At 46.7% G+C, this 22,622-nt stretch overlaps 1 protein-coding gene across 1 annotated transcript in view; it reads left to right on the plus strand.

Annotated features, from left to right (window-relative positions):
• Positions 1-4,436: 4,436 nt before the first annotated feature.
• Positions 4,437-22,622, plus strand: part of MTHFD1L (methylenetetrahydrofolate dehydrogenase (NADP+ dependent) 1 like) — a 169,098-nt gene continuing 150,912 nt past the window's right edge. Inside the window, exons 1-7 of the mRNA XM_037049648.1 lie at positions 4,437-4,726; positions 12,044-12,128; positions 13,567-13,617; positions 13,707-13,760; positions 16,828-16,952; positions 17,702-17,802; positions 18,798-18,934. Coding sequence (XP_036905543.1) covers positions 4,506-4,726; positions 12,044-12,128; positions 13,567-13,617; positions 13,707-13,760; positions 16,828-16,952; positions 17,702-17,802; positions 18,798-18,934 — 774 coding nt within the window. The 5' untranslated portion in view covers positions 4,437-4,505. The remainder of the gene's footprint in view (positions 4,727-12,043; positions 12,129-13,566; positions 13,618-13,706; positions 13,761-16,827; positions 16,953-17,701; positions 17,803-18,797; positions 18,935-22,622) is intronic.

Raw genomic sequence — 22,622 nt, forward strand, 5'->3', positions numbered from 1 at the left:
TGCAGTGTTTTTTGTTTTAAAAAAACGTATGAAGACATAAGCATTCTCTCATGTTGCAGAGAGACATGAGAGAATGTCTCATGTCTTCATGAGACAGACATGAGACATGAATGACTCAAGGGCTCTCTTGTCGTTTAGAGTATGGAACACCAAGAGGTGTCTCCCAGTGAGGTGACTCTGAGATCTGAGGAGAGAATCTAAAAGTGAAAATCACCCTAAAGGCTAAGGACTTGCCTTACCTTTGGGGAGACTTCCTTTGTCCTCCATTATAGACTTTGTCAGCACATTTAAAGCTACCCCAAGCACTTGAATGGAAATTTGGTAGATAGAAAGTAAAAGCTCTCCCCTTATCGTAAAGTAAACATACGTCATAGCAGGTCTGCAGAACCTATTGCTTCCTGGGGGAACACTTGGCACCTGGTCCACTTCACTGGTTTGTATTAACTGCCTGGCCTCTGTAAGCCTCAGGACCCGCTCTGTTCTCCAGTATGAACCACCCAAGGCTTAAACTCACAGGCACACTCCGTCTTCCAAAACACCGTGTCTAGCCTAGGCTTGCCTCCTGCGTACAAAGATTTTTGCTATAGAACACCTCCACTCGAGCTGTCCTCTCACCCAACCCGGGGCTCCTTTGGTTCTCCGAATCTCCTTCTCTAGCGTGCACTTGCTTTCTTGGCCGAGGACCACAGCCTCCTCACTGGTTGTCTTGCCACTGCCTTCCCCACTTCCAGCCTCGTTCACCTGTATCCTAATCTTAACCAGCAAGACATTCACACAACACAAGCGGAAGCAAATCCTCTACAGAGCCCACCCAAATCTCTCTGCGCCTCCATAGGAGCTGCACAGCCCCATCAGGCAGGAGAAAACCTGCACGGTCCTCACAGCTCACAAGGTACTGCTAAGAGCTTCGGGGTCCTGGACTGTACTCCAGACTAACCAGTTAGCCTGCCTCCACGTCACGGATGCTGGCAGAAGACACAAGGTCCCTAGGTCAGAAATAAAGGACGTTATCACTCCCCGCACAGCAAGGAGCGTGAGCTTCACATTTCTGTTGCTCCTCCAGGCACAAGCCCAGGGGCTTACTGCACGCACACACACACACACACACACACACACACACACACACACACACACACGGGTTTGCTTTGTTTCACAGCTGAAGAATCCTGAATGTAGGAAGTTCAGAGCTACTAAGCATACCTGCCTGATCTTTGCCCCTGGGGAAACACATTACCTTTTCTCCTAGTTAAAGGGCAGACCTCTGTGCCGGAGGGAGACACTATCTTCTAAGTCTGTTTGCTATACAAATGTCTTTGCAACAACAGCTGGAACAAAACTAATACGAGACAGGAAGAAATGCGAAATGCAGAAGACCCATAGAGAGTTGTCTCAGGACATTCATGCAATTCCATGGCATACAAATTTTTTAAAATTATTACCTCAAAGTATCAAGGATGGATAAAGAAGATGGTTTCTGCCAATTAAATGAGAATATAAGTCATAAATATACATTTTGCAGAAGTGAACTTAGTAATATGGCTCAATTACATTGAAATTCATAATCTTTGGCTCAGTAATTATACACCTACTAATTTATTCTAAGGATATTATGGGTAGGGTTAAAGATTCATGTGCCAACTGTCTCTACCTCTGACCTCCCCTGCAGAGCTGGGTGGTGATAAATGTGATCTCGCAGACCAGAGTGGGTGTGTGTTACCTGCACTCCTGGAGATCAGGCTGGTCAGTGCCTTCTGGGTCCTCACTTTCCATCCTAAACACAGAGCCCAGCGCCGGGCTACTTCCTGGGAGCTTCAGATAAACCGTGTTAAACCCAGAGCTTCTCTCCAAGTCCAAGCAAGTCATTCAAGCCTCAGGTAGCCCACCCTGCCAGACCATTCTCCTTGTCCATCAAGCACTAGAACTCCATGGAAGTGGGACCCTTGAAAAGTCCAAGTACCCTTGCTACCTTCCTGACATTTGCTGGGTCTGTCTCTTTGGCCTTTGAACCACTTCTGTTTCCATGCTTCGTATCCCTGTTATTCTGGGCCCCATCCCCAGATGTAGGCCCCTCTGATTACCTTTTCTTGTTCCCATCCCCATCCAGCTTCTTTTCCCTGAACCAGCTTCTCACCGCAACTCATCCTCCCACACCCGGTCCCTGTGTGCTCCGGAGCCCCCAGGGTCCATGCTTACATCCTCCCCACCTTAAGAGGAGGCTCTTCCTTCTCCTACCATCCAGCACCTCAAGGTTAGAGGCGGATCCGGCCCTCTCCTGTACACCAGACTTCTGCTCACGAAGTTCTTCCTACTCAGGACACTCATTTCCAGCAGCTCCCTCCCCTTGGACAGACTCCTGAACCATCCTTGTGTGTGTACTGCCTTCAAGTGAATCTCCTGAGGGAGGCTTGTCTTGATTCTCAGGTCTAGGAAGGTGCCTCTTCTTGGTGATCTTACCAACTCCGGACCATCATACTCGTAACTTTCATTAATATGCCTGTGTGCCCTACGGTCCCACGCCGTGAACTCTGTGTGACCTGGGCTGTGCCTGTTTTCTTCAAGTTATTCCTTAACTACATGCCTAGCACAGGGCCCACTAGGGAGCAAATTCTCTATATATATCAGGAAATTATATATATATATATATATATATATATATATATATATCCTCTCCCTCCCACCCTCTCTCTCCCTAAGATAGACACAGGGTCTGGCACAAATAATGCCCCTTTGTTTATTACAAACTCATTTATGACAAAATCATAAGCATAACAATATCACACTCAAGCATACCACATGACATTTTAGGTGAAATGTTCAAGTTAAAACTATAAATCATTACACCCATATTATTACCCTATCAACCACACCCAAGCAGGGATTACTTCTGCTGGACCCTGTATGTATATCAGTTATATATTCCTTATACTGAAAACTTTCTTTGACATATGTCCAAATGTTATCTCAATCATAGAATACACATACAGTACAATTCACCCATTTAAAGTATACAATGCAATGATTTTCTGAAAATTCACAAATTTGCTCTGTGACTATCATCACAATTAATTTTGGAATATTTTTATCACCTCTGAAAGTAACCCTGTACCCATTAGCTACCACCTCCTAATTCCCCCATTTGCCCCATCTCGAGCTGCAAGCAGCCACTAACAATTTTGGGCCTCTATAGACTTGTCTATTCTGGATATTTCCTACAAAGGGATCATACAACACATGTCTCCACAGTCTTTTTAAACATCACTATTGTCAGCATGGGTCAGGTGGAGGGGCAGATTGTCACTACCATGGTAGAGTTAGTACTGGAATTTCCTGAGTTTTCCTGGATTTTAAAAAATAAAATAAAATAAAAAGACTATTTTGGGAGGGATATTTTGGGAGGTTCAGCAAAATTAAGAGGAAGATACAAAGATTTCCTATATACCCCTATGGACGGGGCAATCTTCATTTTTGCAACAGCAGCGTCTAATGAATGTTTGAGAGATGAATGGTCCTGATTCGTAATAAGATAAGTAAGCCTCCACTGGGTTTTATGACTTGCCCAAGTACTACTTCGGTGACTTTGCTTCCTTCTGTGTGAAATCGTGTTAACACCTACCTCATAGGTAGGTGAGGTTAGCTATACTATACCCAAAAGTCACTGCGTGCATGTTAGATGTGCCAATCATCCTACAGTGAAAAATATAAGATTAAAAATATGTTTGTTGAAGTCAGGTAAACTCCCAGCTCTGCCAAAAAAAAACAAAAAAACAAAAAACAAGTGACCCCTCTGGCCCTGTTTCCCAAGATTAAAAACGAGGACAAAACTCGACTCACTACATGTTTTAGGATTAAATGAAAGTGTATCTCCAGCGTCTAGTACAGTGCTGACAGTAGCTGATGGAAAACCAGTGTTTGTCATTTCAACTCCTTTTATTCCCACTAGCGAATTATAATACTGATAAGAGTGTGAACAGAGAATCACTCTGAGGCTCACAGAGGTTAAGTAACTTGCCTAAGGCTTACAAAGTCAGCATTTGAATTCCAAGGCCCCACATTCTACTGTTAGGGCATTTCTGGCCTAATAAACCCAAGCCCTGGTCTCCAAGCCTGACCAAGTGCCTTTCCAGGAAGCAAACTGCCGCCTGAAGGCAGGGTGGCATCAGCATCCTAGGCAGAAGCGGGCCTGAGCCCCAGTGACAGTGACAGAAACCCTGAAATTGGCAGCCTGGCCCCTCTAGCCGGTCGTCCTGTACACCCCCGCCCTCCCAGCCGCGCCTCGTCCAGGTGCAGTGCCCCCTAGGGGCTCCTGCTCACTGGTGGAGGAACAGTGATCCTGGCTGTCACCGGCTGGTTACCCGCCGGACGGGAGGCGCCAGCCTGCCCCCACCCTCGGGAGGAACTTGCCGCCGCCACGCCTCCGTGCTCTGCCTGCGCATCTCCGCGTGGCGGGCGGAGCTGCCGCCTCTCGCTCCCGCCGACTCGCCACCTCTTTCCGCACCTCTCGCGCCATGAGCGCGCTCCTGCCGCGCTTCCTGCGCCAGCTCCGCTGCCCGCTGAAGCCCGCGGGCCCGCCGCGCCGCCTCCGAGTGTCCAGTCGCGCCAGCTGCAACGGTGGCGGCGGGTATGGCGGGGTCGAGGGCCTGCTCGGGCAGCGGCGGCAGCGGCGCCAGCGGAACAGCAGCCACGGCCCCGGCAGCCCGGCGCCCCCGGCGCAGAACTCGATCGTCAGGTGAGTGTCCCGCGCTCGCCGCCGCCCACGTCCCCAGAGGCGGGGCCCCGGGGATCCCCGTGGGGGTGGGGGGGGGCGTTGCAGGGCACCGGGCAGCGAGTGCTTGATGCCAACTTCTTAAGGGCGCGGGCGGGGAGGGGCACGCAGGCATCCCCGGCGGGCATCGCGCAGCTCCGAATACACGTGCGCCAGGGCCGCGGGCTCTGATGCTGCCACGCGGGGCGCGGCCGGGGCAGGAAAGGGCGGTGCGGCCGAGGAGGAGGAGAGGCTCCCGCCTGCGAATCGGGATCAGGGACGCGGCGGGCCCCCGGGCTCCGGAGAGGAGGAGCGGCCCAGATCCGTTGCCCGCCCACGCAGGGGCCCGGTGTCCGGGCTGGCTGCCGGCGGCTCACTGTGGGGTGAAGTTTGCCTCTCCCGAAACGCCGCCACTTCCTGTGGGTGAGCGAGCGTGTTTAGGAGTTACATCATCTTTTGGGGGCCAGTTAACATGGAGCCGAGCGCCCAACATTGTAAGCGGGACGAGGCCGGAGATGTCGGGGCTGACAGCTCCCAGAAACGCGGCACCCGGTGCAGGGAGTTCCCTGCGCAGCTATTATTTCAGGAGTTCTCTCCCTGCGCAGAAGCGAACTGTGGGAGCCCGGGGCTGAGTCTTCCCCGGACCCCGCCAGAGAGCCCTGTGCGCCAGCCGTCCCCAGACACACACCCCTCCACCCGCCAGTCATCGGTGCCCCTGGCCCCTCTGGGAAAGAGGGAAGAGCCGTGTTGGGCCCTTTCGGGAGAAGTGTGTGATCTGGGCGGCGGTGCCCAAGCTTCTGGCATCTCTGGGCCTCACATTAAATGCATTGGGACATCTAATCACAAAAATACCTCCATGCTTTAAATAAATTTGCGGGTTTGTGTTGGGCCGCATTTATAGCCATCCTGAGCCACATGGGTTCCGCGGGCCACAGGTCGGACACCCGACTGGTAGAGAGTGAAGCGTTCAGCCCTACCGGGAGGTGGCAGGAAAGCCCTTACCTGCCTCTGGAACTAGGATTCTTGGAGCCGCGTCCCCCGGGCCAGCTCTTCCGCCTCCATCCATTCACATCCTCTCTGCTCTTTCCTTCTATCCTTCCTTCTAACAGTCATTGCCAGTTGCCTCGCCACTCTCCCGCTCCCCAACCGGTTTCCAAGGCTCATTACAATGCGAAGGATGACTCTCAAGAGCCCTTTGCTTAATTTACCGGGTCATCTTTCCGAATGTTGTAGATTCTTTAGGCCTTTTCAGGTCATTAGATTTTAACCAGTACAGAGCTTAGCGGGTGAGGGTCTGAAGACATTTATTGTTGGAAAGCTCTTTGGGGACAGACAGGCCTTGTCTGTCTTCCACCTGCAGATCCTTCCTCCTGGACAGTACCTGGTATAAAAGAGGCACTCATGGCATGGCTGGTGGGTGAATGACTCTAAACTTGGGGTCGTTCGTGGGTTTTATTCATGTTTCCTTTCGTCGAAAGCCATGGCTGACTCAGAAGGGCCAGTAGGGGGCCTGAGTGAGGATCCTGCTGCCCTGCACTGGCCGGCCTCGCGCCCTCACTACCGTGCAAGACGTGGGTTCCGAAAGAGAACAGAGACAAGATGCGCACAGTTCAGGAACTGCCACCTACCGAGGCCTCAACAGATGCTGGCCCCTATTTTTATTTATTTTTACAGCATTCTAAGCCAGAGTTTGGAAAACGTAGATAGCCAATATTTTAGAATCTGCAGTCCAGGAGGAAAATAGAAGATATTATGTAGGTGTGTTTTTATGAGAAAAGAACACATCTTTGCCATGTTTTATTGGTGAAATTTAAAATTGTAGTCGTGGATACTAGTATTTGAATTTTACATAATATTCACGTCCCCAAATATTATTATTTTGATATTTTTAAAAACCCATCTTTAAGTATATTTTATTGATTATACTATGACAGTTGTCCTATTTCTCTGCCCTTTATTCCCCTCCACCCTGCACACCCCTTCCCAACCCCATTCCCCCCCTTTAGTTCATGTCCATGGGTCATACATGTAAGTTCTTCGGCTTCTACATTTTCTTTACTATTCTTACCTTCCCTCTGTCTATTTTCTACTTACCATTTATGCTACTGATTCCCTGTACCTTTCCCCCTCTCTCCCCACCCACTCCCCCACTGACAACTCTCCATGTGATCTCCATTTCTGTGATTCTGTTCCTGTCCTAGTTGTTTGCTGTTTGCTTTGGGGGGGGGGGTGTTTGTTTGTTTTAGGTTCAGTTGTTAATAGCTGGGAGTTTCTTGTCATTTTACTGTTCATGTAAAATGAAAAGGGACTTGGGTAAGTCCCTTTAACATTTCACATAATAAGGGCTTCGTGATGATGAACTCCTTTAACTTGATCTTACCTGGGAAGCACTTTATCGGCCCTTCCATTCTAAATGAAAGCTTTGCTGGATAGAGCAATCTTGGATGTAAGTTCTTGCTTTTCATGACTTGGAATACTTCTTTCCAGACCCTCCTTGCCTGTAAGGTTTCTTTTTGGGAAATCAGCTGATAGCCTAATAGGAACTCCTTTGTAGGTAACTGTCTCCTTTTCTCTTGGTGTTTTTAAGATTCTCTCCTTATCTTTAATCTTGGGTAATGTAATTATGGTGTGCCTTGATGTCTTCCTCGTTGGGTCCAACTTCTTTGGGACTCTCTGAGCTTCCTAGACTTCCTGGAAGTCTATTTCCTTTGCCAGATTGGGGAAGTTCTCCTTCATTATGTTTTCAAATAAGTTTTTCATTTCTTGCTCTTCCTCTTCTCCTTCTGGCACCCCTATGATTCGGATGTTGGAACATTTAAAGATGTCCTGGAGGTTCCTCAGCCTCTCATTTTGTTAAAATTCTTGTTTCTTCATTCTATTCTGACGGAATGTTTCTTTCTTCCTTCTGCTCCAAATCGTTGATATGAGTCCTGGTTTCCTTCTCATCACCGTTGGTTCCCTGTACATTTTCCTTTATTTCACTTTGTATAGCCTTCATGTTTTCTTCTATTTTGTGACCGTACTCAACCATTTCTGTGAGCATCCTGATTACCAGTTGCTTATTTGTATCTGGCTATCTCTTCGTTGCTTATTTGTATTTTTTATGGAGCTTTGATCTGTTCTTTCATTTGGGCCTTTTTTTTTCTGGTCTCAGCACATCTGTTCCATAGTAAGGGGCAGAGCCTTAGCTGTTCCCCAGGGCTGGGCAACCCAGGTCCCTGCGCTGTGACGCTGTACGTGGGGGAGGTGTCTGAGAGGGAACAGTGCTGCTTGCTCATCTCTCTGCTGGCTTTTAGTCACTTCCCTCACTACCCACAATCAAATTGGGCCCTTCTGGTGCTGATTCCAAGATGGGTGGGCTTGTGTACATTCTAGGACCCTGTGGGTCACTCCAACAAACTCCCCTGTGAGGCTGGGAGTTTCTCCTGCTGCCTCAACCCTCACAGGTGTTTTCAGTCAGAGGTTTTTGAGGCTTTATCTCCCTACCCTGGAGCTGTGCGTTGCTTAGTCTCTCTTGCTCCCCCGTTGTTCCTCCCAGTTTGTCTGCATGTGAATGTGACACCTCCCATCCACCAGTCACCACCTTGCCTGCCCCAGGTCCTCAAGCTGCCACCTTGCCACAAGTCCTGTCTGCCCGGCTGCCTTTCTCCACCCCCCACCCCCCCACCGGTCTGGATGAGTGTTTCTTCTTTAACTCCTTGGTTGTCAGACTTTTGTCCAGTTAGATTTTCTGGAAGATCTGGTTGTTTCTTGTTTTTAAATTTGTTTGTTGCCCTTCTTTTGGTTATTTAAGGAAGCACAGTGTGTCTACCTATGCCTCCATCTTGGCCAGAAGTCCTAAAAACCATTTAAAATGTAGAAGCCATTCTTAGCTGGCCAGCTCCCCTTCTAAAGTTGAAAAAGAAAGTGTTGGTTAGTGAATTACTGCTTCATGGGATTATGGTTAAGAGACAGGTGCCTTGCTCTGCAATATGACTTTGCTACCTAATAGCTGTGACAGTTTAGGCAAGTTATTTGATCTCAGTTCTTTGTGTACAAAATTGACACCATAATTTCACCTGCTTCAAAGGCTGTTGTGAATATTACTGTACTCTAGGGACTCTGTGAAGCACATTTTTGATATCTCCGAACTGGTATTTATCTTTCAATTGACTGTGTTTTTAGACTGTTCTTGGCCAGGAGTCAGTCATAGCATATTTGTTACTCCGTCTCCTTGTGGGAACCTGTCCATAGCTTTGCACATTGCTGTACATTTTTTACTTAAATGCAACATCTGACAAAACTTTTCTCCAAGAGATTTCTCTCAGGACTCAGAGGAAAAGGGGAGGTGGGCCTGTCTTAGAAGTCACCTGGAATAGACGCCCAGGAATCTGTGCATGTTAGTTCTTGATGTATTTTGTAGACATGTTATCAGAAACTTTTGGAGAATAAGTTCCTCCAAAGCACAGTGACCTGTCATTGGTCCAGGAACTGGCACGTGACCCCCAATGTTTCCATCAGCACGTCGTGGAAGGGTCGTGTTAGGAGATAATGTGGCTTCTGGCTCTCGTTTGACAACTTTCCGTTGACATTTGGTGGAATTGGGAAGGGTCCGGCACCACAGCATTCAGGCCGGGTGTCAGGAACTTAATGAGAGAGCACCGGGGATGAAAATGACGGACGTGGTCTTCAGAGAGGTGTATCACCAACACCCTCGATAGCACAGAAGGTGTTATTGTCTGGGGGGCCGAGGGGACTGACATCAAGGATTCCGAGTCAGAAAAAGTCAGAAGAGTCGATCCTGCATGTGAAGGAGTTCTAGGAATACAGCATTTCAACCAGTGTTTTGGTATGTTTTTATTTTCATCTAGTATATGAGTGTTTTATGACCCCCCCAAAATATGTCTAAATAAGTATTAAAAATGCTTTTAATACTTAACAGAATGAACGCAATGTTAAGACAAGATTGTATCATAGTTTAATCAGCAATGATTTTTCTTTCTTTGTGGTTTATAAGACAATGGCCTGTCTTCTGTTCTCTATCTTGAATCCGTTGTAGCACAGTAAATGAGACTAGGCTCCCAGATCAGAGCCCTGCATAAAGTAGGAAAAAGGCTTTGCTGCTTTTACAAAATACCCTGACTTGACCATCCAGAGGGAAGCAGTCCACCAAGGGTAGGGTAATCCTCTGACATGTCCTCACTGTTCTGGATCTCCCATCCAGCGAGAGCAGCGGTGGGGCAGGTTGCTGGTGTACCTTTCTCTCGGCTGCACAGTCCTCCTCTCCTTCTGGCCAGTGCTCTCCTGTTGGCCCGAGGTTAGTCACATGACCCCAAAAGAATGTGGGCAAGACTGACAAAGTGGTCTCTAGCTGGGTAGCCATGTGGAGCTAAACCTCAGACTTATGTGATTAAAAAAATAAGAAAATGTATGCAAGTATTCATAGAAAGTACCCAGTAATGTAGCATCATTAGCATCTTTATCATTACTGCTGTTACTGTTCTGGAAGATGTATCCACGCCTTGCCAGGGCAGTGGTTTATTAAACACTCCGTGGTGCTCCCAACCTGCACTCCATCTTGGAATACGGATGGCTGTTTTGGAGGAGGCTTTGGGGGAAATCTTTACTACATTTATTCACAGGTATCTCTTTTGCCTTTGGAAATGTTGACATATAGAATATTATTCATAAATAGGCTTAGCATTCAGGGATGTACTTAAAATGGTAGTTTTTAACAACGTTTATCAGCTACTGCCTCTCGGGCTCTTTGGCATGGCCACAGGTAGCTAGCTGCAAGGGAGGCTGAGGAATGTGGCCGTTAAAAAATGAGCATGCTCACTGGCAGCCTTGTGCCCAGCTAATCCACGTTACAGATGGCTCCCAAGCCAACTGTGCCTTCTAGAACTACTCAGCAGTAAGGACCCAACTCAGTCCAGATTAGCAGTCACGGAGGCAGGGATGCAGCGCAGCACGTGGCCCTCGGTCACGCATGATGGACAGGAGACTTAAGTGCTCATTTATAAGGTGATTGGTAGATTTTCACATGGAGTCTTGTTTATTCAATCCAATAACATAGTCATTTCAGTGGAAATTAGGTTGCTTTATCCAAGTGTTTAAAAACAAAATCTTCGCAGGTTACATAGTCTCACGCCTACCTATGCTGTTGCTTCTAGCCAAGTTGGCATAGCAAGGCTCATCCCAATTGAGTTTCGAAGCCCTTAAATGTTTTCGGAGCATCCCCCTCTCCTAGTCTACCCACTCGAGGGCATTACCTTCCAGTTAACGCACATCAGCTTCCTCTCTGAAAACTTGGAGGAGCTGACTCGCGTCTCTTTGCCCTTGGTGGTTTATTTCTCAAGATATTTGGCTAGAACTTCACCTTGCATTTCTTTTTAAAGTTACGTGTGTGCAAGACCTTGTCAGAGACAGAAAACAAAGTTTAACGCCGGTTAAACACCTAAGCATGGGCACTGCCTTGGAGGAGCCTTTTGTCTGTTATTGGGGGGGGTGGGGGTGGAGAAGCCAACTTCTTACGCAGGTGAGAAACATTCCGAAGGGATGGTTGTCAAGGCGGTCTCTGAAATTGCTCATTCCGGAAGGCTGCAGAAAGAGACTAGCACCACTGTGTCAAGTTCCACCCTGCGCAGGGCTGGCACCCCAGTGGTGCTAAGTTGCAGGTGGCCCCTGCTGGGACTTTCAGGAGGTCCAAGTGCACTGTGTAGGGCCCAGAGGAACGAGGCCCTCTCTCCCCAAGAGACCTAAGAGAGTGTCAAATTCTGGTGTATCTCATGTTTCTGCAGCATTGCCTTTCCCTTCCCTCTGCTTCCTTCCCATTCCGTCTCCTACACTCGGGGGCGAGGAATTTGTCCTGATCCACCATGTCACCAATGGCAAGCCCCCTCCCCCACCCCGTCTTCACTACCCACCCTCCACCAACACCCGCTTTCCCCCAGGACCCCCAATGTTTTCTGGAGGGTGAAGGGACTGTAGTAGAGGAAAGGGATTAGTCCAAAAAGAAACCCAGACTTTTCATGACGGTAAACTTGGAAAATACAAGAGAAAAATTCAGCCCTAGAAAATGGCTGTTAACATCTAGTTTGCTTACCTCTGCTTATTTTTAAAATTACATTGTCGTGCGTTGTTAGCATTTCACGGTTTCATTGCTCTCCCACCCTTGCCCCCCACTCTTCCCGCACTTGAAGCACAGCCTCGTGTGGTCCAGTTATTGTCACTTACAGTGACAGACACCGAGGAAATAGGCTGTGTCCGCATTGTCCCGTCACTAACCACGACGCCGTGTGTTGTTTTTCTTTCTCCGTGTAGAGAAGTCATTCAGAATTCTAAAGAAGTTCTGCGTTTATTACAAGAAAAAAACCCCGCCTTTAAGCCGGTTCTTGCTATCATTCAGGTAAGCTGAAAAGGTCGCTCTGTCCAGCAATTTTAGGACGCCTTTCGATTTAGAAGATTGTATTGTATACAAGAGACCAGCTGCATTTCTTGTCACAGACGTGCCATTCGGGCTTAAGGGAAGGAAGAAAGGGCTCAGCCGAAACTGCCCTCCTTTGCCCTTTCTCTGGTCTCCTCCCCGCTCCGGGCTCCAGGTTGGGCACTGCTCTGCCTGAGCCAGGTCGTGTCTTCCGTGAGTCCTTGTCTTTGGTGTGGTGGCTTTCGGAGGTCAGGAGGCAGGCACTCACATGACACAGGGTTTACCGTGATCCACCCATTAATGCTTATCACGGGGTTCGAAGTGAGAGAGGAAGAGTCCCCCCAGTGGTTGCGGAGGCACAGCATTGGGTAGTCTTTTTTTTTCCATCTTTTTGTATTGTTATTCTGTTACAGTTCCCCCACATCTGCCCTCCTCTGCCCAGCCCACCCCTCTCCCACAGTCAGTCCCCACACTGCTGTCCATGTCCATGGGCCATTCATGCATGTTCTTTGTCTAGTCCCCTCCCCTTCTTTCCACCATTATCCCCCCCGCCCTCTGGTCACTGCCAGTCTGTTCCACGTTTCCATGCCTGTGGTTCTGTTTCGTTTGTTAGTTTATTTTGTTCATTAAGCCAGTGGGTAAAAGACAAATACCATATGATCTCCCCTCTGAGAGGTGTCGGGCAGTCTTACCACCAAGTGTTTGAAAGCCTGCCGTAAGTTCACAGGGCGAAAAGTCACCGCGGGTCAGAGTGCTTCTGCATTCCGAGTGCGTCTCTTGCCCGTGGCCCCTTCATGTCCAACTACAGTTGGCACCGTTTGCCACCCTCTCGGACACACCCACGCGGTGACAGGTGCAGGGAACTAACGAGGCGAGCCAAGCCTGTAACTAACCCAGCAAACAGTTGGACGGCTGCTGTTGTCTTTGGCATACACTAAATATGTCAAAATAGCAGTGTCTGGTTCCGCCGACGCTGTGATTTCCGAGACTGTAGAGCTTTGCTTAAGTCGCCTGCACTCCTTGGGGTCTGTCTCCACGGCCCCTACAAAGGCAGGCCAGCAGGAAGAGCAGACTGCAAAGTGGGTCTGGAGCCTGGCTCTCTGTGACTCCGCTCTCCACCTACCGGCCGGCAAGTCATCTAAGCCCTGTCTTTGGTGTCCTCGTTTAGGAAGGATGCTGGTTATGCCTTCGGAGGACTATTATTTAAAAGAAAGCAACATAATTGGAAGGTCTGAGAAACCGATACATTGATAAAGGCCAGCCATTAGTCCCCTTTTGTGAGCGATAAGATTTCTTTCTGAACACTTTCCCGATCATCTCTGTAATTAGAGCACCTGTGATCACAAAATTGGTCTGTTTTGTTTTGTGCCTTTGCAAGGTGTTTCTCATTACATTCTGCTTCTTCCTCCCCTCTCCCAAGGCCGGTGATGATAACTTGATGCAGGAGGTAAACCAGAATTTGGCAGAGGAGGTGAGGATTGTTGCTTCTCAAAAATTCATTTTCATTTTTCGGTGACGCAGTCCCTCGCAGCGACGAATAACCTCACGTTCTCTTTTCAGGCTGGCCTGAACATCACTCACATTTTCCTTCCTCCGGAGAGCGGCGAGGACGAGGTGAGCGCAGCAGTGCCCGGGGACCCTGGCCCTGCTTTCCTCTTTGGACCGAATGTCAGCAGCACCTCTTAGTTGTGGTTGGACCAGATCAAGCCTTTTCCTGCCGCTGAACCCGTGGAGCGAAGCGTTCACTTTCCCCTCTGGCACAAGCGCTCGCACTCTAATTGTCCCTTACCGAGTCCTTCTGTTGAAGACACAGGCTGTGACGCGGTGACTTTGGTGGTTTTTTCAGGGCAGCAGCAGGGTCATCTAGTACAAATTGTCTGGGCACCGGTTCTGGTTTTGCTCTGTCCTGACAGGCTGTTTGCCCCTGGGCCGTTCCTTTGGCTTGTCTGGGTCACAGTTGCCTTATTAATAATAGATAAGGAACAGGATGAGCTGATCTGCAGCGTCCTTTATAGGCTAATGTTCTTCAGTGGCAGCTGAGAAAACCCCGGCAAAGGAACCCTGCGCTACTGTTGCTGGTGATTTTCTGGTTCCTTCCCAAGGGAAGTAACAGCCTTCACAAGTGTCATCTTGTTACAGAAACCCGCCTCGGGTTCTTGTTACTCTAGGGTCCTTTTGCCTGCAGCCAGTAAGAGCTGTGGCTCTCGGGGCTGGCTTTGACTCAGCAGTTACTTCCATCGCTTAATAACCACTCTTGCTCGAGAGGGTGGTTCGAGACCCACGGGCACTCAACAGCCCTTAAGGAAAAAGAACTGTGGCTCTCCATGCCAGAGTTTGGAAAAAAGAAAGGAACTATTTATCCAAAAAGTTACACACACATACACACACACACACACACCCGCCTCCCCTTGCCAGATCAGGCCAGTCAGGGGTACACACACACGCCTGCCACCGCCCCCTCCCCTGGCCAGATCAGGCCAGTCAGGGGTACACACACACGCCTGCCACCGCCCCCGCCCCTGGCCAGATCAGGCCAGTCATGGATACCGTATCCCAGGAAAAGAAATGGAAGACTGCAGCTCAGCAAGGCTCCTGTTCTTAACCTAAACCCCTGTGGCACTTCCTCACCGCAGGCCAGTGGGAGTCCTCTTGCATCCTTTCAAACCACGTGGCCAAGAGCCCGCACGGTTGCCGCACCCTGCTCTCCTGCTTTCCTGTTTCCAAGCCTTGTGGTCCGGAGTGCCCCCTCTCTGCTCCCGAACCGCATGGTTATGCCCCAGCCCGGCTGCCGCCTGGGTTTAAATCCTAGTGGGCATCTTCCTCCGTAGCCCCATCTCCAGCTCCTCCCACACTGGGAAGGGGTTACTACTACCACCTGCCACCTGCCAGTAGTCTGGTTTTCTCTGCCCTTCTCAGCCGCCATTGTCAGCCCAGGCCAGCGAGTCCCCGTGAGGCAGGAGCCCCCTCCAGGCAGCTCTCGCAGGCGCAGGAAGCCCCTCTAGCTACATTGCATTGGTGTCACTATCACAAGTGTTGATACCTGTCGAACCAGTATTAACAGAATGCAGAGAAATGTGTTGTCCGTTTGCAGAAGGACACCCATTGTCTGCAGTAGAATCTGCATTTCTTTAGGTGGTTTGGCCACTGGTGTTGATAGCCCTTAACTTTCATTGTTTCTTTGACTTATTTTTTGACAAGGTGCCATTTATACCCTATTTTTCTTTTGAAGTTCTGATAAATGTGAATGTATGTGGCGGTGTTATTGTGCTGGAAAAGAAAAAGAATGTTAATGTATTAAGATTTTGTTGTTCCTCTCTCACATCCTTGTTCCCGTAGTGCCCTGACCTCATTCTGGACTCTATTCGGACACCACCCACTGTGGCCAGCCCCCACCCGCGTCCCTGTGTTGGCCAGCTCTGTTCTTCTTTATGTTGCTCCCCATTTCCCAGGGTTACAGTGTTATAACTGGCCTGTCTTTCCCACTAGAATATAAGCTCCATGAAGGCAGGAGTTTTGTTCTCCAACTCCATGTCCTTTATGTAGAACTGGGCAAAGTAGGTGCTCAGAACACTCAGCATTTTTTGAATACATGAAAGAATGATGAATGAATGAGAAGATTTTCTTTCTGAAGTTTGTAATTTTTTAAAAGATTTTATTTATATTTTGAGAGAAGGGAAAGAGAGAAAAGAAACGGTTGCCTCTTGTGTGCCCCAACTGGGGACGTGGCCCACAACCCCAGCATGTACCCTGACCGGGAATCAATCTGGTGACCTTTCCATTCACAGGCGGAACTCAGTCCACTGGGCCACACTAGCCAGGGCTGAATTTTGACTGTTAAAGAGCTTTTTCTTCTCTTACCATGGTGATTTCTGCTGGACAGTGAAACAAAAATGACACACCGGTATTTCCTAGTAAGATTCGCATCTCTCTTACTTATGAACAAATAGTTTGTTAAGTGAAATGAATCATTTCTCTCCTGGCTAAAATAGGGACGGAGAGGACAGACTGTTGCTTCGTCACACCTTGACAATCTCTAGCTATTCTATTAGCTTCTCAAACTGTACTTTAGTTTTTTCCATAAATAGTGAATTGTTTTAATGTTTCCAGTAAAAAGGAGACATCTGTGCTCACAGTTCATCCGTCACACACCTTTGGAAATGCTTCCTGTGTGCTGCTCAGGTCCAGAGGATGTACGGGCCAGAGGGACGACTTCTGGGGTGCCACGATTAGTAAGCGTTTGTTGAACGCACCGCATGTGAAGCACAGGCCTGGCCGGGCCGGGTGGAGGCTGGCGATCCACGTTTCCTGGCCTCCCTGAAAGCCGGCGGTCTGCTTGGCCCACTGTGATTGTGGACAGCGATCTGTGTTTTGCCTGTCTAGTCTTTACTAACTGTTGAGCTTTCGTCCTGTTCTGTTCTGTTCTCTCTCGTTCTGGCAGAGAGCAGAGTGATAAGAAAGACTGAGAAGTCATTAAAAAATTAAGCCAGGCTTCTTTTTGAGCTTTTACAAACATGGTGAAAAGGGAAAATAGACTTCTTCATTGTGCTTCACACCAAGTCTTCCACAAAGAATAAGAAATAAACTAGGATAGCTGCATTTTTATGAGTCTGTCTTTTGCATAAAGCTTCTTTTGTTGGATCTTATTGCTGTAAAACAGATTTTACCTGTTTTTCCTTGTTAGATTATAGATGAAATCTTGAAGATTAATGAAGACACCAGAGTACATGGCCTTGCCCTTCAGATCTCAGAGAACTTGTTTAGCAATAAAGTCCTCAATGCCCTGAAGCCAGAAAAAGATGTGGATGGGTGAGAAACTATAAAAGAAAACAACTCAATGTTTTTTAAATGTGATTTTTTTAAAAGATATTAGTTATTTATTTTTTAGAGAGAAGGGAAGGGAGGGAAAAGGAGAGGGAAACATCAATGTGTGGTCACCTCTGCTGTGTGCCCCCTGCTGGGGACTCAACCTGAAACCCAGGCATGTGCCCTGACTGGGAATTGAACTGGCAACCCTTTGGTTTACAGGCCAGCCGTCAGTCCACTGAGCCACACCAGCCAGGGCTTTACTGCGATTTTTTTATTCCACTGTTTCATCTTTGTCATTAATTAAGAGAGGAAAGAAAACATTTTGATGTTTAATGTCATTTAAAAATTTAATGTTGTTTAACTATTTGGGGAGTTTGGGGGCTTCTTAAACTCTGTCTAAGAAAACTATTTCGTATTTTAGAAAACATACTTGCCCTTTGGTGGTGCAGAGTCAGAACAGTCACGGCCATCCTGCCTTCCAGGGACCACAGCAAAGCGTCCTGACAGGCAGCTCTTCCTAGAAGTGAATGGCTTTTATTTATCCCACATTAATTTATTTTCTTTTTTTTAATTGTTGTTCAAGATTTTTTCTTTTTTTAAAATTGTTGTTCAAGTTCATTTATTTTCAATTAGTTAATATATCTACCTACTCGACACTGACTGAACATCACTGCAGAGTAATCTGTGTAAATGATGGGCCTGTGAGCTTCAGCCGGCGTTAACTACCCGTTGCCTTGTTTTGGTTTCAGGGTGACAGATGTGAACCTGGGGAGGCTGGTGCGTGGGGACGCCCATGAATGTTTTGTGTCACCTGTGGCCAGGGCTGTCATTGAACTTCTTGAAAAGTCAGGTATGAAGCTTCCTCAGAAGTGCTGCTGTTTGCTGTTTATCGGTATTTACATTGTTTTCTATTAAGGATTTGTTTCTAGGATGTCAAGATTCTTATTGAGACGTGGGAGTGTGATAATTCAGTGTCAGCTTTATTTATGTCATCTTTTGAGAGATAGGAATGACGACAGAAGATTTTTCTAATAAGATTAACTGTATTGCAGTTTTAAAGAGAAGTCAGTAAAGATAATCTTTTTAAACAAATTTCCAAATTCTCTCCTGAAAATAGTCAAAATAACCACAATGAAAAATATGTCCAGTTTTAACTTCTGAAATCTGTCAATATGTATACCTATGTAAGACTTATATTTAAGACATAAATGAGGAAGCTGTTAGATATAGTTTCAGGTATAAAAACCTAGATTGGGATTTATCAGTGAGCAATATCTCTGAATAGTCAGTATTTAATTTCCATCATTTTCCCTTTGATCTTGCATTTTTATGTCAGTGACATAAACATGAATAAATTCTTTTTCTTCGTTATTAAAGTTAATAAGTAAATTGTTGCTAGTGTTTCATATCTTTAAGAACTTTCTGAGTACATACAAATTCAACTAATTCAATTTTTCTCTAGTACAGCTTAAGTAAAAGAGAAAAAAAAGAGGCAAATGCCCCTCCTCTCCTGAACAAGCAACAATCACACAAAAATTCCAAAATATATACCAAAGTTCAATTAGAAGGTTAACTTTCAAGACGTACCCGAGCACATTAGCCATTAAGCTCAAATCTGAGATAGTTCCTATAGACAGTATTTTTTCATCCTTTGGATTATTGGGACGATGATTCTTAGTCACTCTGCCACAACATTTGCAAAGACAGAGTACGTTGTGGCTTAGTCATTGTGGGTTGGTGCTCACAGGGCCACGTTTTCAAAGATCATTTTTCCTTCCACGAAAGCTGTATGGTGGGAAAGCTCCAACATTTGGATCTTGATACTGATTTCCATTTGGTGGGCAGGTGTCAGCCTGGATGGAAAGAAGATCTTGGTAGTAGGAGCCCATGGGTCCTTGGAAGCCACCCTGCAATGCCTGTTCCAGAGGAAAGGGTCCATGACTATGAGCTCCCAGTGGAGAGCCCCTCAGCTTCAAAGCAAGGTGAGCATCGGGCCTGTTAGAAACCGCAAATGCCTGTATGAGAAGAGGGGAAGGGCCGGAAGTACATAAGCCAAGTATCCGATGCGAGAAGTTGGGGAAGAAGCAGAAAATTTTCAAATGATAGAAACAGTCAAGGGCATAGGTGAATGAAATAAACAGATATATATGATAGCTCATCAACAAAGCCAAAAGTGGATTCTTGGAAAAGTCTAGCAAAATAGACACACCATTAACCAAAATAATCAAGACAGAAAGAGAGAAAAGCAATGTTGAGAATGAACAGGGAGGTTTAACATCAGAAATTCTATTGCTGTAATTCACTGCATCGTCAGATGAAAAACTGTCTTCCCACTGTGATAGGTGAAGAAAAGTCATTTGATAATCTAGTCTCTTTTGTTTTTTCTAGAAAACCTATTAGACTAGGAATGAAAGGAATTCCTTAATATGATAAAACATCTGTAAAAAGTTAGAGCAAATGTCTCATTTAATTGTGAAAAATCATTTCAATGTTTAATATCATTTAAAAATATCATTAGAAACATTTCTTTTAAGATTAGGAAGACAAAGGGTCCCTTTATCAGCACTCCTAATCAGCACTATGTAGGAATTCCTAGACAAGCTGTAATATAAAGAAAGAAAGAAAATTTGTAATGATTGGAAAGGAAGGCACCCAACTGTCTTTAATCCTAGGTAATATGTTTCTATTAAAGCCCAAAGAATTTTTTAAAAACTATGAGAATTAATAAGAGTTCGGCCAGGTTCTTGGATATAAAAATGAACTTGCAAGAAAACCAACTGCATTTCTAAATAATACACCCACAGTTAGAAAATTAAATTTAAAAAAATACAGTTTCTAATGCCACTGAGAATATAAGGTAACTGGAAATAAATTTAACAAAAGTCATTTCTGACATTTTGAAAAAAATTGTATGATTTTGATGAAGCTCAGTAGGAACACCCAAATAAAAGCATGGTTAAGAAGACTCGATACCTTCATGGTACTAATTCTCCCCAAATTAGTCTATAAATTTGAACAAAAATCTCAACATAGTACTGTTTTGTAGAATTTGACAAGTGCTGATTCTAAAATTTATATGGAACCCCACAGACAAAAACAAAACGATCTTGAAAGAAAACTAGGGCTGTAAATAACGACATGTTCGTAAAACAGCAATCAATGGGAAAAAGCAAGAAGGATATGTTTAATTTTATGAATGACACTTATGTAAGATCTAGAGGCAGTACTGTCTAATCCATAGTTTTAGGGCTACGCGTGTATGAAGTAAAAGCATGAAAAGTGAACGGGAAGTATGGACAGAAGTCAAGAAACCGTTTACAGATGTGGGTGCAGATGGAAAGGAGTCTTGGGGCCCTTCTATTGCATTGGTCACGTCTGTTTTCTTAAACTGGGCGATGGGTGAGTGTCCAGGTGTGCCGTTACTTTTTTACAGTTTCACATCTTGCAGTTTTTAATTACAAAACATTCCAATGCGTTTCACAAATACCAAGCAACGAGTGCATTAAGTACAATAAATTAGCACAGAACAGAATCTGAAATGCATTCTGCTGGGTGAGAATGAAAACACTCAAGTCACAGTCCTGCCCAGGGAGGCTGGCGTCTCCTCTGAGACCGCCGGGGCCGGGGTGGCAGGCATGTCAGGTCCCTTTGGTTCTATCTTGTCTTAAAACAGCTCAGAAGTTTGGTCTTGGAATTAAACCCAAACCAATGCATTATTTTTTTTCTTAGTCGTCACCACATGGTGGCAGCCTAGTCCAGAAAACTCAAGGGCAGTGCTTTGTCATTCAGAGCCCAGATTTTTTTGATTTGGAAGCGCAGTGGAAGAGGAAAATAAACCTTGCCCTGAACTGAACAGCTGTGGTGAAAGGGAGAAAAATGCCTTCACTGGCGATTCAAATGTTTTCACAGCTGTCACAGATACTTTTGCTGGTTGTATCTGTATGTTTGAAAAACAAAGACATCTTTTAAAGGACTTTTTTATTATGGAAATAAATCACCTGACTTCTCTGGGATAAATCTCATTGTAACTCTGAGAACAATTAAGTAGCTTCATTCTCTAGAGAATCTGGATATTGGGGAACATTTCTGTTTTCATAAATCTAAGAAGGTTCTCTCTAATAGCCTGTGTCACACACACATTTTGTTTCCTGAGCCTTTGGTGTTTATAACAGCACCACCATGAATCTTAGAGCCTTTCAACTCTCTTTTTATTGCCTCATCTTCATCGTGAAAAATGTGGGGAGAAAGGTTCAGGGCTCCCCATACTTGTCTCTGAAGTGCATTCGGAGTCTGGTGTTTGGCCCCTGTACTTGGCCTACTTCCTGGTGACGGGCTCCCATCCTTGACTGCGAGGTCAAGCCTGTATCTTCCCGAGTTTCCTGCTAGTACTTAGCACGTCCCCAGCCACTTACCTTCCCACCAATGTGCCTGCGTACTTCTGCCTGACCTTTGACTTTTCCCTATTTGTGTACATTGCTGGGACTTGTCTCAGAGTGTTAGTATGCTCTCTGCAGACCACAGTCCAAGGGTGGCAGCTGGTGAGGTACAAAGGGCACCCAGGCACGGGGCAGCGTCCTGGGGCACCCAGGTAGGCCAGGCTGTGTTCACTCCTGCCACATCCTTGGAAAAGAACCAGTGTGAAAAACATCAAGTGGATAAATTTGACAAATTTGTCTTCTAACTTCATCAACAGTGAATTTGCATTTTAAGTTTCTTGTCCATTTAGCTCCTCAGTCTTAGTGGTGATGTGTTGGGGGAAAGAAAAGGACAAGCAAAGGCTTGTAGCTATTAGGTCGAAGGAAATTATCTTTGAAAAGTATTTCTTAATATGCTTATTTATATTTGACATGAGACAAGAATCCCTGTTGGCCATCTAGTAGGGGGGCTTCAAAGCCAAGGACACAAGGGGTTTCTGGGTCAGGGTGACCATGTAGCACTAGAGTCCTGTCTACCACCCCCTAAACTCCATGCAGCCTTTCAGGTTGGGGATAACCTTGAAGTAATCGCAGCCTGCTCAACCAGGAGGAGCTGCCTTTGAGGGTGTGGAGTCAGGCCCAAGTGTCCTTGGAAAGCAGTAGATAGGGCATAGGCTTCAGGGACAAGCAGCTCCGGGTTCAAGCCTTAGCCAGTGCTTACCTTCTGTGACCTTGTCTCCTCGTGTGTAGAACGGGGATCACGACACTCCCTACCTCCTAGGGCTGCTGCGAGAATTCAATAACACGCACATTTGCTCGGCACAGTCCTTGGCACCTGTGAATATGCACATTAACAGAGGTCATCGCTGGACTGTTGCTAATGGTGAGTCAGGAAAGAGCCTGGCAGGGTTCCCCATACAGATGTGTAACTGCTCACAATGCAGGAAGGCAGGTGGGTCGGTCAGGTCGCAAGGAGGTGAACCCCCGTGGGGTCCAGGCCCCCTCAGGGGAAGCCTGGTATACATGCTTCCAGTTCATGGCCGGGGTTGCGGGGGAGGAGAGAGTCGCTCTGCCTCTGGGTTTCCAACAGTATGTAGAAGCCACAGGACCTAAACCAAAGCAAAATCAGCAGCCAGTGTCAGAGAGAGAGAGCGGGTGCACAGCTTCAGCCAGGCCCCTCCCAGTCCGGTTAATTAAAGGGCACCTTTAATTAACATACCGGGTGGCCTTTGCTCCCCATCTGCAGACCTCTGCC

This window comes from Sturnira hondurensis, unplaced genomic scaffold, assembly GCF_014824575.4.
Source record: "Sturnira hondurensis isolate 20B ecotype Veracruz unplaced genomic scaffold, ASM1482457v3 Scaffold0000167, whole genome shotgun sequence".
Taxonomy (NCBI): domain Eukaryota; kingdom Metazoa; phylum Chordata; class Mammalia; order Chiroptera; family Phyllostomidae; genus Sturnira; species Sturnira hondurensis.